Genomic DNA, 20,247 nt, shown 5'->3' on the forward strand with positions numbered 1-20,247 from the left:
AACAAGAAATAGGGTGTGGATCAGAGGAAGTGTAACTGGTGATCAGTTCTGACATAACCACTGCATTACAATTAATTATCCTTTTTAGAGTGGTTGTATTATACAAGTGTAATGCTTAATCATTTTGCTATTTTAATCAAGTTATCTCAATCTCAATGTTTTGCTCTCAGTGCTGCCAACAAACATGCTGCTGGCTATTTCTTCAACTACTTGGCTGCTTTGTTTGATGTAAACACTGCATGTGCCCTGACAAAACAGAGATAGTGGTGAAAGTGATATGGTGGACGTTGGTGTCGATCTGTCGTTCACATGGTCAGATGCCTGGAACTGAACCCAGGTATGTTGACTCCAGATTTCCCAGAAATATTCATGATTGAGAATGCTGTGGATGGATCAGGCACTAGAGGATAAGCCAGAATTTCCCTGACTGGGGATGTACGACCTGTACTGATACCTGCGTTGGTTGAAGGCATACATGTAGTGAGCATAAACTACAGGGTCTCATTTAAAGTTGTAGAAGTGGCTGGTAACTTTAATGCAGGAGACTGAGTTTGGCAATTGTCCCACCGTTAATACGTGTATTCTACAGTGCAGTTCCTGCATGAATGTAATTTACTACAGTGTTGCTTAATAAGTCAAGAACAACGGGTTTTCACAGCCGAGTGCTCTGCAAGGCATCTGTCAATGTGTGCTGGTTTCAATTCATTCACAGATTTCTTGGCATCCATCTTCCAAACAGCAATAAAAATATAATACAGAGAAAAACTTCCGCACTATGAACTTCATTCTTAACAAAAAGAAAAACTGTAGGAAATATGAGCTCTCAGAAAGAAGCTCTCTAAGTCTGTGCCGTGTATATTATTGTATGGGGGAGATGTTGTACACAAGAGAACACATTCAACAAGTTATGCGGAACATCTCACAGGATGGGATCAACCGGTTGGAAGCCAACGGACATCACTTGAAGCATCTTTAATTTGAGGTAACTTTTTAATCTCTTAGTTTCATGAGAAATAGCTTTCTAAAACTGTTATTTGACATGATAAAGTGCACATTTCACTGGCAAAACACTATGCACTTCAGACAAATTTTAACATTAGTCCATTTGAGAACTTGAACAAATTAAATGTTATTACATTACAATATGGCGATATATCTGAAGTTTCAGCGCAATAACTGATAAACATTATTGATCGTGACAATCACAACACCTGCCTTTGGACAAGAATAACCACAAACAGCCATCTTATGATTTATTGCCGTGGATTCTCGTGTCTTGCTATTCTCGCTTCTAAGTCAGGTCATAATGCTTTTTCAACTGAAAACACAGCATATGGGCACAGATGTTATAGGCACGTCTTGTTCTGGCATATACAGAACTGTTAAATGGTACAGAGAGGACAACATCTACACCAGGAGGCCTGGTCCTCGTCGTAGGAGAAGCACATTGAGTGCGATGATCACTTTATCGTAATGCGAGTTCTTCATGATTGACCCACAATAGCTGTCGAGGCCAGCAAGTATGGAGCATGAACATCAGCGAAAGGACACTAAGGAGGAGGTTGTATGAAGTGGATTTAAAGTCCAAGAGGCCCGCACGGGACCTCTGCTTACACGTCTCCACTGTGCCTCTCGGAAGCAATTCGCCAACGCCCATCAAAACTGGACTGTGGAGCAGTGGAGCTCCGTGCAGTTCACGGATGAATCCAGATTCTGTTTGAGGGCACTGGAAGGAAGGGAGAGAGTATGGAGAAGGTCTGGGGAATGTTATTCACCCTGTACTTTCTCAGCAAGGACACCGTTCAATGGAGGCTCTGCGATGGTCTAGGCTGGGATTACCACTGATGGAGCTTGTGTTCATCGAGGATGAAAGTCTAACAGCCCATTGATACATCAAGGAGATTTTAGTGGATCAAGTGGTGACTTTTGCACCTGTCATCGGTGAGAACTTCATCCTGGTGCATGACAATGCTCACCCACGTTTACGCTTGTGTATGTGAGTACCTGGATGAAGTCTGAATTGAGCGTATGGTGTGGCCTGCTCACAGTCCCGACCTACACCCAATAGAGTATGTCTGGAATATCGTTGGGAGACGTGCTAGGAGTTGTTCCCTGACATTCTGGCTTAACTCTGGGCTGCGGCCCTGGCAGATTGGGAGCTCATAATACAAAAGAACATTTGAGATTGCATCCTGAGCATGTCTGATCGAATCATAGCTGTAACTGCGGCTAGAGGTGGTAATACCCGTTACTAAGGCAATGAAATTTGTTAAAAGCATATGGACTGCATATGAAATGGTGCAGAGCTCCAGGTTTCAACATTTCTAAATTCGTATTGGTAGACTGTTGTGATTGTCACTATCAATAATGTTTCTGAATTATTGAGCTGAAACTTTTTAAATGGGTTATTTAATTTAAAATATATTGCCATATTGTTGTAATGTCACAATATTTGATTTTTATCAGGTTTCAAATGGACTAACATATACATTTTGTCTGAAATACACACTGCTTCACTGTTTTTTCTGGTGAGAGTATTTAGGAGGTGAAAAATGAGTTTGAGAGCTAACGGACATCATTTTGTGCACCTCCTTTAATTCCAAGTACCTGTTTAGTCTGTTCGTTTCACTAGAAATAGCTTTCTGCAACTGTTATTTAACATGATATAGTGCATAGTTTACTAGCTGCTGCACAGTTCCACAATAAAGATGTGAACCTGCTGGCCAACTTCAACTTTGGAGCACAGTTCTACAATTATGTTGCCTAATAGTGAATGTGCCCTTAGCATTGCCAAAGGCATGGCATGGGCAAATATGTGTTCTCCAACGTTAAGAAACATCTTACGAGTCACAAGGGACCAGAAAATTGATAGACAACATTTATTTACACTATATTTTGATTCTAAATGCTGGGTAATGTTTTCATCTGCTGCTGCAAGTGCCAACAAATTGCCAATCCATCTTGGAACACGAGATATACTGAACATAAGATTTTGTTTATAATTATCGCTAAACATTTGTGCTATTTATGTACTGGTATGAACGAAAGATCATATAGGAATATGCAGGGTCTACCTAACATTTTCATGAAAGTCTATTTGTACCACCAGCCAGCTGTGCAGTGGGAGTGACCATGTGCATCGTAACTAACTCAAGGTCACAAATAAATTACATTTCCTTGCCCTATTTGTGGTTTGTAATCTACCCTAGAGAATGCCTTTCTTCATCACTTGAGTTCAATAAAGGAGAGAGAAGAAGTTCAAAATGTATTAATAATGTAATGTATGCCACTGATGGAAAGATGAAGAAAAGTTTAATAATACCAGCACATCAAGAAAAAGCTTTCAAAGAATCAAAGACAGAAAAATTTAATAAAATTGATTAACTTTCTACTGAATGTGTGCAGGAGAAACAATGTTATCAGAATGAACGCAACCGCAAGCTTGGGGTGATGCTGTTTGGAACATCACAATACTATTGTGCACTGTCTACCAGCCTGTCATGGTTACATAACAGAATTGAGGAAAGAACTCAACTTTTCTTCCTGTTGTAGGAGAGCTTGAATATGTTATAATCATATTCATTATTGAGGGCCATCTTGTACGTCTGGTGAGCTACTTCAAGGCAGACTGGCCCACAAGGTTTACATATTTATTGCACTTGTTTAGGATCGAGGAGGTAATACTCCACACAAGCCTTTCCATCTACTCACATCCAAACTCACCCACACAACTCTCCACACATCAAACACAAAAATGGGTATAAAAGACCAGATTTGTTTGGAATGAACGGAACTATGGTCCCAGTTAAAGTTTCGATCCCTGAGAGTGTTCTATCCTCCTCCTCTTGATGGTTAGTCACTGTCTGGAGCGTTCGCAATGGCCTTGAGGAGGAGGTCTGAAGCCCGGGACTCCTTCTCGCACAGTTTGGCTAGCAGCGACGAGACCACCTGTTTGTTGACATCCACCTCTTCCTCTTCAGTGGACTTGATGTCTGGCTCAGGAGTTGGTGCCGCCTGAAAGGAAGACAGAATACTTGTTCAGTACAGTGATGAGCTGCATACAGGCAGTCTCCACTGAGAGAGATGATGGTGTTGACTAGCTCCAAGTGAACTGATGTACGATTGGACGTAGAGATGTAAATGAGCAAATTGCTCTGGTAATAATGAGGATGACCCACTGAGGAGAAATAAAATGAGATGATGAAGGCTCAGAGAACAAGACATGACAATTGGAACACAGTTGAGAAGCAGCAATGCCGCTTGTATAGAGAAAAATGGAAAGTTACCATTAATATCCTGGAAAAGGGACACTGATATCATCTGGAACATGATGTTATAAAAATTTTCAGACTTCCTTACATTGACACATTAGTTCATGATATGGAACCATAGGGTACATTCAATTAAGTAGTTATGAAAGTTCAATTAAGAGCACGTGAATATTATATTAAATCCGAAATCGAAATGTCCCATGGAAATGATATATTCTTGGTTATATGTGGACCCAAACAAATGTTTTCATATATGGACATAAGATGTAATATTTTGTCTCCATTTTGACAATATTTCAAGTGAAAATAAATATAATTACAAGATTTCAATATATACTGTGTATATTTTTTTACAATTTGCTTTACATTACATTGCACAGATAGATCTTATCGCGACGAGGGACAGGAAAGGGCTAGGGGTGGGAAGGAAGCGGTTGTGGCCTTAATCAAGGTACAGCTCCAGCATTTTCCTTGAGTGAAAATGGGAAACCACAGAAAACCATCGTTAGGGCTGCCGACAGTGGGATTTGAACCCACTTATCTCCTGAATGCAAGCTCACAGCTGCACGAACCTAACCACACGGGCAACTCGCCCCGTTAGGTTTTAAGAGTAGCATATCTAGTAGCTGTTGTGTGTGTCCTCCGCGCTCAGCTCCGCGCCTACAAGCTTCGCAACCTGCCGCATCACCAATGTTTCCAGAGCCTACGAGAGGACTGCACTGCGCCTGGCATGCTCGTCTGTGACGTCAGCCAGCGCTATATAAGGAGCGATGTTCCTCGCCTTACCGAGGAGTACCCCAGTGTCCAACGACCAGACCACACCGCAAGTCAAACACGGAGGCATTCCTCTTAAAAATGTGTCTTGAACAGGTGGACTGATTGCTGGTCGTGAGGTCTCACCTCCGGACATTGCCTGATCTTCCCTATTTCCCGTAGCCAAGTCGAGCCCCGAGTCAAGCATTCTGCTACACTCTCAAGTCCTCACCAGTGCTCCGACGGCTATCTTAGCATTCTGCGAATTAAGATATTGATGCAAGTTCCTCGCAAGTCCAAGTCCAATACTAGCATTATACTAATGCGACTCTCTCTACAAGTTACACTTGTTATCCCACAGCAGATAGTTTTCGACTATCCAAGGACATTTCCCAGTGGAATAGACTATCTCCTCAAGATAGGTGTGAATGTGTATATAGGACTCTCTCTTTGTAAATATATATTTGTGCCACAGACTTTCAGTCTATCATTTAATAACAGCATTAACTGCGTGCAATCAATCAAGCTTCAAGACAAGTTTCATTATATTTCTTGTAAATACTGTATAAAACTATTGAAGCAATAAACTTTATGTTGTGTTACTGTATACCTTGTATACAGTAACACAACATAAAGTCTAAGGAGTTTGGACAGCCCAAGTAGGGGACTGCCTGTAGGGGTGAAGTACAGTGGGGACTTCGAGGGCCCTGGGACCGCTACGGTAGCTGTGAAGGCCCTTCAGGAACTCTGAAAAGTGGTGGCAAAAGGGGCTCTGGTTAAGACGCAGCAGGTCGTTATGCTACTTAGGTTCCAAAATGGGTAAAATATAAATATGTAAATAAATGCTATGTAAATTTTAATCTTATACCAGTTGTATAGTATTATTAGAAGTAATTTCACATACCGTACTGTATATGAGTTGACTATGTTTGTAAGATATTATAAGTAGAATTTTGTAAACAATATAAATTTATTAAGGATGATGTGTGTGTTTAATAGAAAAAATTATTAGCGTAAATTGTATAATATTGTATTCTAGGAAAATTTTATTCGTCTCCTGTTAATTTAAAATTTAGTGCTTGACAATAATGTATTTTAGTGTACCATTTGCCACCGAGGTAGACACCTCATTCGCAAATAAAGAGATTTTTTTTTTTTTTTTTTTTTTTTTACAACAGTAGCCTATATCTCGTAATGCATGAACTGACACTTCCAAACACCACTGTGAATCACAAATCCAGATTAAGCCATAAATCAGCTATATACAAGTACAGTAGATGTCCGTTATAGCCAGAATTCACAACAGCGAAAAATTTACTCGCTATAACGGATTGTCGTTATATCTGATTTTTTGTGAAAGTTAGAAAAAACACATTCACATAAAAATCAGTATGAAATGGCAATAAGTTTGTTCAAAACTTGCATTTTTGCCGATGATATCTACACTACGGCTAGCTCTTTGTTATTTTTCAAAATCCGATACTACATGAAAGTGTAAGTTTAATTTCATTCTGAAAAAATTATAGTATCACCACGACGAATATAGGAACAAGTATGAGGACTCCTCGAGTTCAAGCGTGCCCCGTCAGGCAGTACTGGAGTGGACAAGCTCTACAGTATCGATCATCTGGTCTTAGGAATGATGCCAATGAGATAGTACAATTAATATTACCACGGCAGGGTGCAATGGAAAAAAATCATAATAAATGGAAATAACAACTACGGCCTTCATCACGTTGCGGAAAGCACAGGTTGCTAGAGTGTACATATAGAGATAAATAACACACAACTCTCAGCATATTAAAACAAACACCCATGAACTATTTAAAGGTAATATTCTACTTACCAATTCAATTTGTCGGTTACTGGACATTCGAAAGTTAGCGTGAAAATTTGGCGGCAATTTAGGGAAAATGTGAAGCACTGCTCCTGGAGGTAATTTCCATCTCACACAAGAGATATCCACTTTTTCACCATTCATCATAAAATTATCTCATTTTACTATCAAATAATCAGAGAAAAGAACGTGTCAAATTCTGCTATTACGCGTTAACTCAGTATCCTTCCGTGGAATAGCTCTTGCCCATTTTTCAAATTGATTTCTATCCTTCGGTGGTGAAAAACATCGCAGGCACAAAACAATACGCCATGCTGAACTATTAAATTAATCAAGCCACAAAAGATACATGTTTGAAGTAAACAACACACAACAAACTGAATTTAGGAGCAAAGAAAATTCATCTTGTTAGTGTGCGAGATATTTCAGTGAATGTCTCGTGCGCTTTTCTATACCCGACTTGCCTGAACTGCTGGAGCATGGAGTTCTTGCAGTGGCGGGACCATAAACTACCATACTATAATGGATGAGTCCTCACACTTGGTCTTATATTCGTCATGGTATCACTCCAGAGGTCTCTCTGGCAAATGTTCCAGTTTACTTCTTCAAATAGCATTACCTAACTTAACTGTATATGTATCATGAAAACATATTTCAAGTGCACGTAGAGAAATGATCATCTCCTAACTACAAAATTACATGGGAACAGCCTTGCTGAAAGTTAAGTAGACGCAAGAAAATATAAACTGTCCTCTGAATCAGTGATGTACTCTGCAATATCTTGAGGTGTATCACATTCATACTAAATTTCAGTTCATAACATTAAAAATTAAACCATCATTTACTTCAGCCTTTATTTCTAACGAGTTTTTCTGCTATCAGCCACTTTATTTAGGCATTTATTACAAAAACATGTTATCCTCTTTCATTTTTAATTTTCTTTTAGAGAACAGTAGTCGACGGCATTACTAATCGACTATGATATCACCTTTGAATGTCGACGAGAGAGCTCGGAAGTGTACACAGCGAGAAAACAATACAGTACAGAGGATGACCGGATTTTGTGGCATTTTCTTATTCAATCAGCATCACCTAACCTAACCTAACCATACCATACTATACTATATGTATCATGAAAACATATTCCAAGCACCAGTAGAGAAATGACATTCTCGTTATACATTTACATGGAAACAGCCTCTCCAAAACTTAACCAGACACGACAAATATAAACTAACCTCTGAAATCAGTGATGTTCTCTGCCATATCTTGAGGTGTATTGCATTCTTACTTAATTTCAGTGTACAGTATTAAAATTTAGTAATCATTTGCTCAGCCTTTATTTCTAATGAGTTAACAACTGCTATCGGCCACGTTATTTGTGTATTTGTTACAAAAACATGTTTTCTTCTTTCATTTCTAATTTTATTCACGGAACAGCAGTTGACAAGTATTACTAATAGACCCCGATATCACCTTCAAATGTCGACGAGAGAGCTCGCAAGTGCACACAGCGAGAAAACAATACCGAAGGTCACATTTTGTGGCAAACGCTTCAGTTTTCTTATTCAAACAACATCACCTAATCTAACTCCGTATGTACCATAAAAACATATCTCAAGCACCTGTAGAAAAGTCATAACTTTCTCACTATAAATTTAGATGGGAATAGCCTTACCAAAAGTTAACCAGGTGCGAGAAAATATAATCTAATCAGTGATGTGCTCTGCCATATCTTGAGATGTATCGCATTGTTTCAGTATAAACAGTGGTGGTGGTGGGTTCACAGGAGCACATGAGCACGTGAACACCCAGATTTAATACATCTTTACTGATTCATGGATAATTTAAAACTTTCCTTTCTATCGACCTGATTTCAACAATTAATCCAAAGCATTCGACTTCTATCAAAGCTCTGTTACACCGACAGTTGTTCGTTTTGACTGACAGTGCAGCGAGCACACTGGATAATGCGCTATTGTGCTGAAGACTATACGCAAGCACAAAGCAGATGACGTCATGGTTTATGCACTGATACTCACATTAGCGAGGAGCACAGTAAGCTACGTGCCATACCGCCTAGAGCCACCTTCAAAACATTGGCAGTATTACAGTTGAACACAAGGGTCCGCCACCTCCCCTATTACGGTTAGCCACACCCTCCCAGGAGCTATTATTGCATTACATTACCGGCAGATTTCGCTAGTAATTCTAAAGAGGCATTTCCTAGCTCGTTGTGAACAGGTATTCGTAATTGCAGGAAGGAGTTTGCTTGACTTTGTGATTGGAAAATCTTTTCAAGTGAAATTTATTTGAGGGTTGTGTTTTGCTTCTCTGTTTGTATGGTTTGTAACCATGGTATTCTTTGTGTAAGAGGAAATGAATTCAGTTCAGGTAATTTTAACCAGCAAAATATTAACCTATCAGGATAAGTTAGGAATTAAAAGGCTTGGACCGGACAGACCAGATTTGATTATCGAAAAAGTTACAAAAACTGACAAACGCAAGTATAACAATTAAATTGAAATAATAAATAAGGTAGTTCAACCTATTCAATACAAATAAATAAGAAATGTAGTGTTACATTCCTATTTAATTATAAACGTAAGCGTAACCGGTTTCGACCCCAATCTGGGTCATCATCAGCCGAATAAAATGCAAAAAACAATGCATAGGTAAGAAAGAAATTACAGAACAAGTCCCCACAAAAACAGTTGAAGGGGTAATATAAAACAACGGGGATAGGCACTGTAAACTCCAGAAGAACTAGAAGCAAGGCGCAATCTTCTGAACAGCAGCATAGCACACTGTCTCAAAATGTTTACGAGAAGCGGAGAACAGTTAAGTGAGCCAGCGCGAAGACACAACACAATCCAACAAATATGAAGATCCAAAATCGTGCAGAAGCCGAAGACGAGTCGCTCAATTGAAGTAAATTGCCAGCTCCCGAAGATCAGTTAACATATTAAACGTCCGGCACTGTGCTTTCAAACGCCGACGGAACTCAATGAATAGCTTAATGATCCAGTATTCGCTTCGGTCGCGAAAATGTACATATAATACAATTCAATATAATTGAAACATGTAACTAGGATCTTGTAGATTCTTTAGAACAGTTGACGTAAAAAACAATTGTGAAGAGAAAAAGGTAAAAAGCGCAATACCGGAAAAAAATGAAAAACGTATATGCACAGTGCGCTATTTCTTGAAGATAAGAATTCAGGTCCTAATTGAAGTAGTCAAAGTCAGCGCAAGGCATGAGTTTAAATTTGAATGTAAAGACCCGAAATGCAGGTGGCACTATAGTATATTAGTATACAGTTCAATTCGGAAAGTAGGGTTTTTTCCTTTTTTTTTTTTCGAGATCGAAGGGAATACTGGATCAGTAAGCTATTCATCGAGTTTCGTCGGCGTTTGAAAGCACAGTGCCGGACATTGAATATGTTGCGCTGATCTTCGGGAGCTGGCAATTTACTTCAATCGAGCGACTCGTCTTCGGTTTCTGCACGATTTTAGATCTTCATATTTGTTGGATTGTGTTGTGACTTTGCGCCTGATGGTGTATGCAAGCTGTTCTCCGCTTCTCGTAAACATTTTGAGACAGTGTGCTATGCTGCTGTTCAGAAGATTGCACCTTGCTTCTAGTTCTTCTGGATTTTACAGTGCCTATCCCCGTTGTTTCATATTGCCTCTTCAACTGTTTTTGAGCGGACTTGTTCTTTAATTTCTTTCTTACCTATGCATTGTTTTTTGCATTTTATTCGGCTGATGATGACGCGGACTGGGGTCGAAACCGGTTACGCTTCTACTTATAATTAAATAGGAATGTAACACTACATTTCTTATTTATTTGTATTGAATAGGTTGAACTACCTTATTTAGTATTTCAATATAATTGTGATACAGTTCAATAAGGAACATCATGAAATTTTTATCTTTAAATGCAAGTGTAGGAGTAAGAGAGAAGTGTACCAAACACGCAAGTGGCTCTGTGGATGTAGATCTAGGAACGTGCTTTTTTGTTTGCCCTGTTTATTGTTCAACAAAGAAAGAAGTGTATGGAATTCAGCTGAGTGCACAGACCTTGCTCATTTGAGTGCAAAAATAAATAAACATGAAAATTCTCATGCCCACAAAAACATGAGTATTGAATTTCCCTACGCTAGTGTTGTCTATAATTTCCAAGACGAGAATAATTAACACGTGATACAGTAGAACTCTGCCGGCTCCGTGGTGTAGGGGTTGCGTGTCTGCCTCTTACCCGGAGGCCCTTGGTTCGATTCCTGGCCAGGTCAGGGATTTTTACCTGGACCTGAGGAAGGTTCGAGGTCCACTCGGCCTATGTGATTCGAATTGAGGAGCTATCTGACGGTGAGATAGTGGTCCCGGTCTAGAAAGCAAAGAATAACGGCCGAGAGGATTCGTCGTGCTGACCATATGACACCTCGTAATCTGCAGGCTTTTGGGCTGAGCAGCGGTCGCTTAGTAGGCCAAGGCCCTTCAAGGGCTGTAGTACCACGGGGGAGGAGTGAGTAAAACTCTGATTAACCGAGATAATGTGGAGGCTATTGGGGTCAATGATACAGATGTTGATTCCCATAGGGAATCTGAAATATTTGTTCCGAATGAGTAAATTTATAATACCAATATAAATGGTCCGTTATTGGACATTATAAATTTTCCAACAACATCTATATCATCTGATGGCCAAGCAGGCATCAATTTTTGATAATGAGATAAAGTCTCTCATAGTGCATTGGCACTGCCGGTAGCTACAATTAGCCTACGCAGTGGCCTCCATGGTATGCACTATCCAGCGTCTTGGTAGATGTGCTAGGTACCAACTGATGAGCCCAGCCTAGCACATGGGGGGCGAAACGATGGCAACAGTAATGAGTTGGCTGGAAAATATATAATGTCCAATAACGGACCATTTATATATATATATATATATTTTTTTTGCTAGGGGCTTTACGTCGCACCGACACAGATAGGTCTTATGGCGACGATGGGATAGGAAAGGCCTAGGAGTTGGAAGGAAGTGGCCGTGGCCTTAATTAAGGTACAGCCCCAGCATTTGCCTCGTGTGAAAATGGGAAACCACAGAAAACCATCTTCAGGGCTGCCGATAGTGGGATTCGAACCTACTATCTCCCGGATGCAAGCTCACAGCCGCGCGCCTCTACGCGCACGGCCAACTCGCCCGGTGGACCATTTATATTGGTATTATAAATTTACTCATTCGGAACAAATATTTCAGATTCCCTATGGGAATCAACATCTATATCATCTGATGGCCAAACAGGCATCAATTTTTGATAATGAGACAAAGTCTCTCATAGTGCATTGGCACTGCCGGTAGCTACAATTAGCCTACGCAGTGGCCTCCGCGGTATGCACTATCCAGCATCTTGGTAGATGTGCTAGGTACCAAATGATGAGCCCAGCCTAGCACATGGGGCGAAACGCTGGCAACAGGAATGAGTTGGCTGGAAAATTTATAATGTCCAATAACGGACCATTTATATTGGTATTATTGGGGTCAATTCGGAAACAATTATTTTTAAAAAATCGACCGTTAAATGTGGTACACATTTCTATGCTTCTCTTTATGCCCAGATGAACTTCATGCTATTTAAAAACCAAGAATAGTGCTCGCATCCTTTAATGTTCGCAGTGCAGTAAAGTTATGATGAATTTTTCTTTGTTCTACACTAACACAGCCGGCCCCGTGGTGTAGGAGTAGCACGCCCACCTCTTACCCGGATGCCCCGGATTCGATTCCTGGCCAGGTAAGGGATTTTTACCTGGATTTGAGGGCTAGTTCGAGGTCCACTCAACCAACGTGATTACAATTTGAGGAGCTATTTAACGGTGAGATGGCGGCCCCGGTCTAGAAAGTCAAGAATAACGGTCGAGATGATTCATCGAGTTGACCACACGACATCTCATAATCTGCAGAACACCGGCCTGCACTTCGTGCTATTTAAAATCCAAGAATAGTGCTCGCATCATTCAATATTCGCAGTGAAGTAAAGTTATTGTCTGCCTCTGTGGTGTAGTGGTTAGTGTGATTAGCTGCCACCCCTGGAGGGCCGGGTTCGATTCCCGGCTCTGCCACAAAATTTGAAAAGTGGTACGAGGGCTGGAACGGGGTCCACTCAGCCTTGGGAGGTCAAATGAGTAGAGGTGGGTTCGATTCCCACCTCAGCCATCCTTGAAGTGGTTTTCCATGGTGTCCTACTTCTCCTCCAGGCAAATGCTGGGATGGTACCTAACTTAAGGCCACGGCCGCTTCCTTCCCTCTTCCTTGTCTATCCCTTCCAATCTTCCCATCCCGACCAAGGCCCCTGTTCAGCATAGCAGGTGAGGCCGCCTGGGCGAGACACTGGTCGTCCTCCCCAATATCTCACGCTCCAGGACACTGCCCTTGAGGCGGTAGAGGTGGGATCCGTCGTTGAGTCTGAGGGAAAAGCCAACCCTGGAGGGTAAACAGATTAAGAAGAAGAAGAAGAAGAAGAAGAAGAAGAAAAGTTATTATGAATATTACTTTTGTTCTACACTAACAGATTAGTCTAGTATAAAATTTGTCCTCGGTTATAGGGATTCTACCATATTATTTGTGAAAAAGGAACCGAACAGGGAAATTTTAGTGAAGTGATTTATGTACCTATGTTACTTTTTTGCTGATTTGAGACATGAACAAAAATGTTGTGAATCCCCTAAAAATTTTGTCACGAGCCGCCACTGTTTCCTCAGCCTTTACTTCTAATGGGTTAACAACTGCTATCGACCACGTTATTTACATATTTATTATGAAAACGTGTTCTTCTCTTTCATTTCTGATTTTCTTTATGGAACAGCAGTTGATGGGACTCCGACATTGCCTTCGAATGTCGACGAGAGAGCTCACAAGTGCATACAGCGAGAAAACTATACCGTAGTGAAGATGATCAATTGCATTTTGTGGCAAATGTTTCAGCTTTTTTATTCAAACAGCGTCCTGCCAGTAGAGAAATGATAACCTTCTCACTACCGTATACATTTACATGATAATAGCCTTTCCGAAATTTAACCAGACACGAGAAAATATAAACTTAACCCTTGAAATCAATGCTCCCTGCCATTTCTTGAGGTGTATCACATTCTTACTTAATTGCAGTATTTACTATTAAAATTAAGCAATCGTTTACTTCAGCTTTTATTTTTAAGAGTTAACAACTGCTATTGGACATGTTATTTACGCTTTTATCACGAAAAGATGTTCTCCTCTTTCATTTCCATTTTTCTTTAAGGAACAGCAGTCGAGTGATATTACTAATCGACTCTGACATTGCCTTCGAATGTTGACGAGAGAGCTTGCTAGTGGACATAGTGAGGAAACGATACTGAAGATAATCGATCGCATGCAATATAATTGCTGGGTGCATAAATGTCGGTAACGAAAAAAATTGCACATGCTTAGTCGCTCGTAATAATGGATGCGTCCGTGATAGGGCTCTCACTGTAACCGAAGGATAATACACAGTTTAATATGAGGACATAATGTGCAAAAGCAACCAAGTCCAATTGCTAACATTTAGAAGCTGTATACGCCGTTATGTGCGCAATGAAGAATTCTTTGTTTATATTTTATTACTCATAAGCAAAACCTGCCATTTTATGTTATAACTGCACGTAGAAATTTGCAGTTTCAAGCAAGAACCTCCAAGTCCACAGGAGCCAACGAAACTTCTCATCCGTCTCACGGGACATAGTTCCTGTCTTTATTCTGTATTCACAGCTGTTTATCAGGTCGTAAGATCACATACATTCACTTAAATTATCAAGAAATATATTAACATGGAAGATAATTCAATGTGATCTAGGTAGAGGTAGGAAGCAAAAAGCGTATCCTAGCAACCAAAAACATGAGAGAGAAAAGACGATAAGGTATGTATATTTAGTTGTTTAGCTATGGAATTTCATTCACTACCTTAGTACTGTTTTAAGGCAATGCTATAAAATGAAACTACCATTCTGACAACAATGTTTATTATTGTTACAGATATTCTGTAAAGTCATTGCCGGTTTATCCAACTTACAATCATGCTGGGAAGCCACATCAAGCGCGTGGCTATGCACAACACCGAACATTTCCATGAATCAGGATAGTTTCATACCGAAACACAAATGGTCTAGAAAACTGACAGTCTAAATCAACAACAGGTGCAAGCCACAAACAGATTATTAATTCCTACAGACTTTCTTAGGATTGTGTGCAATCAGTGGCTAAACATCTGGTAGGTTATTAGGTGGGGACCACTTGTCAAGAAAAATGAACCATAAGCTCCTGACCAGTCCTGCTATTACAATAGTAGAGGGCTTTTCCCAATCAAAGGTTAACAAAGAAACTGGTCAGAGTGTGACAGGAACAAGGGTGCAAATGCAATATCCGCTGCACTTCCAGCACTGATTTTACAAACATCAGATGCATTCAATTAGTAGCAGATGGATATGGAGGGCAGAATAAAAACCCTGTGGTGGCGGTTGTTTGAATCTGCCCCACTGGTACTGAAATTGTTTACGCAGTGACCGGACAATGATTTCTACCAGCACATAGAGAAAGTTGTTAGCGTAATCCATCCTCGAGAGTCTCATAAAATTTACTCACGATTTGGAAACGTTCATTTAATCAACAATGACTTTAAACATTTCAGCAAGGAATTTCAGGAACCACCGTCTTAATCTCTCAAATCAAGAGAATAATACAGTTCAGGATGAAGCACATTACCGTACTGATCTATGTATTCCTAAAAGTATTCTCAAGAATGGAAAGAGATTAGGGAACACTATTCTTAGTATTCCTCCAAACGGTGTCTAAGTGAAAAAAAAGAAAACTTGCAGACATAGACAACCTACTGAGAAAGAACTTTGGAATGGAATGGCAAGAAATAGTGCGGCTCAAATTCTACAAGGAATTCATCAATACTTCCAATGAAAATGTACCTGAATTAGTGGAAGATCACCTGCCTGTAAAGGGAATGTGTGCCTGATCTGACAGTTGAATGAGGTGGAATGTGTTATGATTTTCAAGATCTATTTGGTGAACCATAACTAATTCAGTTAACCATTATTCTTGAATTTACATTTGTAGAAAGCTTTTTATTATTGAAATATTTCATTGTTAATGCAAAATACTTGATTGCAGAGACTTACCTTCTCATTCAACAACATGACAGAATTTTGAATTGATGATTACTTTTGTTAGTTGCTTTACGTCACACAGACACAGATAGGTCTTATGACAACGATGGGATAGGAAAGACCTAGGAGTTGGAAGAAAGCAGCCATGGCCTTAATTAAGGCACAACCCCAGCATTTGCCTGGTGTGAAAATGGGAAACCATGGAAAACCATCTTGAGGGCTGCCGACAGTGGGATTCGAACCCACTATCTCCCGGATGCAAGCTTACAGCCGTGTGGCCCTGATCACACGACCAACTAGTCCAGTTTGATGATTACTATCATGTTCCAAAAGAACTTACAAGTCTAAAATAAAATCAACATTTACAGCAAAAATAATAGGTATACGTTTATTTTTCTTTGCTCATATTATTCGCAAACCCCTTGCATATCACTTGTCCAATACACACATGATAAGTACACATTTTAAAGCAGAGACATGCTTTTGTCAATTTCTGAAAATTTTGCCAATGCAGACTTGGTGGCTTTTGCATATTATGTCCTCACACAGGAAATTTGAAAGGACAGACAAGAACTGCCGTTATAACGGGGTTCTTGTTACATGCCGTACTTGTTCTAGCAGACTTCTACTGCATTAGTCTAGCACTCTAATATTTGCAGATGATGTTCTCATCTGGGGAGAAAATGAAGCAGAAGTACAGGAGAAAGTAAATCTTTCAAGTGGCAAGTTTAAAGAATATGAACTAAACAAACTGTCAACATGTCTATCAACAGGAAAGGCACAGTTTCAAACATTTTCCTGGAGCAAACTCTGCTACAAACACCTTGGAAGTACCATTTCAAAAGATAACACAATAAACCAAGAAATAGTTAATAGGACTCGGGAAGCTTTTCGATTTTATTTTCAAGTGGGATGATAAATTACTCGAGAAAACAAAACCGACCATGTTTCATATCTACTTCATACGGACTCGAAACATGTACAAGGCAAATAGTAAAATCCAGTCAACAGACCAGGAAAGACAAGATTAGAAATGAAGCAAACGAGGCTGGTATCAAAATAGAAGATGCAGGCTACCTTCCTAGTAACCAGAAATTTATTAGGACTTCCTACGAAATGAACACAGTACAAATATGATTGTATTAAAAGTAGGACTACACACACCACATAAACTATGATATAAAATTCTTGTTGAAATTACATTCCTTCTTTGGTAATGTGAGTTATGAAGTTCAACAATGTATTACTATAAAAGTTTCTTTAAGATTTGTCCTTCAAATTCCAGCAAAACACTTTAAAATACTAAAAAAGTAAAAAAAAGTCTATAGTGTGGCATTTTAAAAGAAGAAGTCATGATTGCCATAATTGTCATGATTGAACGGTGTGTTAGTTGAACTGTGCAAGTCCACTTCCTGCACAGCCTTTGTATGGATGTACCGATGTGTGTTAATTCAACCTGATCACAGAAATCTTCAGAAAATTGTCTGGTGTGAATCTTCTGATGAAGAGATCAAGGAGTACTGTCTTACTATTGGTTACATGCGGTACAAGTTTTGGCCCCCTTTCTTGCTACAAGATGTCTAATTCAATTTGCTGACAAACACAGAGATTTTTTTTTAAATATTGATGATCTGTTGACAGGTACTAGCTCAATTGAAGAAGCCCAGGAGCTTCAATCAGAAATTTCGTCCATGCTTAATAGTGCACATTTTCATGTTAGAAAGTGGACATCAAATTGTCCAGAAGTCCCTGTAGAAGATAGAGAATTCTTGTCACCTTGTAACCTCATTAAGGATTAAATATTGTTTGACATCCTAAATGTGATGAGTTCCAGTTTATTAGAAACTTGAAGAAAGCACCTAAGGAAGAGATGCATCCTCACTATCACTGTTTCTTCTTGGATTGTTAGGATGTGCTGCGGTTAACACTCTCTTTGGCAATTGGGATGATAAAAAAAAAAAAAAGATGAAGCAACCTTTCATACATTCTTCCTTTGAAGGCAATAAGCCTAATGTGTGACCAACAAAAAAAAACAACCACCCTACTGGACCATTAGACATTTGCGAACTTTTCAGGTACTATACAAAGTAATATATTATTATTCTTAATATTTGTGTTAAATATATGTATGTCCGGGTTTTTAAAGTTTGTTTTGTTGGTTCCCCTGTGCAAGTGTTTTATACTGAACTTAAATCAAATAGGTTATAACTATTTGCTTCAATTATGTCGAGCATATACAGTAGATTACTCTTTGTCTTTGAAGGGTGTTTTATTTTTCCCGGGTGTGAGGTTACGTTTGACAGTGTATGGCGTTATCCAAGAGCATTATTTCAATAAATGCACCTTGTTGGATACATTTCACAAATTATTTTTTCCATGGCATTTGAAAGCTTTAACTGTGAATTAAGGTGATTAGATGTAGCAGGGGTTGGCATTTCTCAATTTCAAGTTAGCGGCGGTTAATTCAAAATCACGTAATTCGCAGTCCGATTTTAGCGTCCCAATGACTTAGAATTAACGTTTTACTGTATTCATATAAAATAAATGCCTTAAATTATGTCAGTGAGTGGTGTGTTGTGTCTGTCCGTGCAGGGTAGTATGAGTTTCTATGTGCGTCCGTTATAGTTGCAACAATATGTCGGTTTTGAACGTTGCCAGAAGAGATCAACATGCTTCAAGACAGTCTGTGTCGGATAGCTCATTCATGAGGGTTATACAATATGGCCTCCGTCTTCATGTGACCAAACAAAGTCGATTGTGGAACGTTGAGCTCAGCGGACTTCACTGTGGAGCCCTCAAATAACACACTAACAGCACACAAGCGCATCTTCTGTTCACACTTCCTCTCATGAACGCCTTTCTTCCCCCAAGAACGTAGTGTCGTTTTCATTGGTGGAACCTCATTAACGCATTTCCTACACTGTTCTTGCAGGTTACTAATTGCCTGCCCTGTGTGAAGACCCTGGATGTCCTGTAAATTGTGTCTTGTCAAAAGACGATGCAGTATCTGAAAATGTAATACCTGCGCTTGCAAACTGATACCTAGAACTTCACTTTCAACAAATGAGTCACATTCACAGTATAATTACATTTTTACATGATCATCAAGTGGCTGAACTGGAAAACATCCCATAAACAAAAGCAGTTGGAGAGATTGATCACTTGTCTCCATTGCCACAGAACAATTTGTACTCTTTCCAATGATATCCAACAGATAACATATGCATGCATATTGCACTGAAAAGTCACAAATCTCCCACAAGGTATATGCACGGGCTGACAGTGAAGAAGTTAACAGCACACTAGCCACATTTGTGATCAAAGTCAATTTCTGTACAAAACTATACCTACACCGCTCTGACCCTGCAATATGGGAGTGAGCTGGCATACTAGTTGGAGGTAAGAAAGTAGGAAGAATGATTGCTGGTACAAACAGGTGAGGAGGATATTCAAGAAATCAGACTTTGGAGGTAAATAGAGAGTAAGTAATGCAAGGCAGGAAGTTTAGACATGAAGGTCGAGAGTGCAGAAGGCTACGATGTCGAGAGTGCGGAAGGCTACGATGTCGATAGGAAGTGACAATGTGAGTGGAGCGACGAGATATGGAAGCTGGAAGTGGCCTACCAATGGAAAGGTGCCTGGAATGATCTGGAGCAGAAACTTCAAGATACTTTTGCATGAATGTTATGTGGGTCTGTAGAGAGCAAGTCAATCTTGAGTAAGTCAGGAGGGAGTTCTTCATAAAAGGTACCTAGGGTTCAATGAGGCTTGTTAGCTGTGAAGGTAAGTGAAATGCTCTGGGAACAATATGATGTGTGAACAACATGCTACCTCCCCCCATATGTACAATACTATGACTAGGAGACTACCTCGTGGGCAGCCACACTCTCGTCCTGCTGCGTCAGTCTTCTATACTGTAGTCGTGCTGCTGCCAGAGCCTCCAACATCACCTTCAGCTTGTTCTGTGGACAGAGAATGAGGTATTTATCCACATCTCACACAACAATTAAATAATAAAAGTTAAGTACATCAAAGTAGGAAATGAAACTCCTCAGCATCTTTGGAGATTTAGTGTTTGCTATCTGGAAAACCATAAACATTTAGAGCTAATACAGTCTCCTGTACTGTAGTTGTGCTGCTGCCAGAGCCTCCAACATCACCTTCAGCTTGTTCTGTGGACAGAGAATGAGGTATTTATCC

General features: G+C 39.7%; 1 protein-coding gene across 1 annotated transcript in view; it reads right to left on the bottom strand.

Annotated features, from left to right (window-relative positions):
- Positions 1–966: 966 nt before the first annotated feature.
- The window catches only part of Sbp2 (SECIS-binding protein 2), a 155,439-nt gene continuing 136,158 nt past the window's right edge, over positions 967–20,247 (bottom strand). Inside the window, exons 5-6 of the mRNA XM_067156742.2 lie at positions 19,917–20,009; positions 967–4,014 (exon numbers count right to left, since the gene is read on the bottom strand). Coding sequence (XP_067012843.2) covers positions 3,853–4,014; positions 19,917–20,009 — 255 coding nt within the window. The 3' untranslated portion in view covers positions 967–3,852. The remainder of the gene's footprint in view (positions 4,015–19,916; positions 20,010–20,247) is intronic.

This window comes from Anabrus simplex, chromosome 12, assembly GCF_040414725.1.
Source record: "Anabrus simplex isolate iqAnaSimp1 chromosome 12, ASM4041472v1, whole genome shotgun sequence".
Lineage (NCBI taxonomy): Eukaryota > Metazoa > Arthropoda > Insecta > Orthoptera > Tettigoniidae > Anabrus > Anabrus simplex.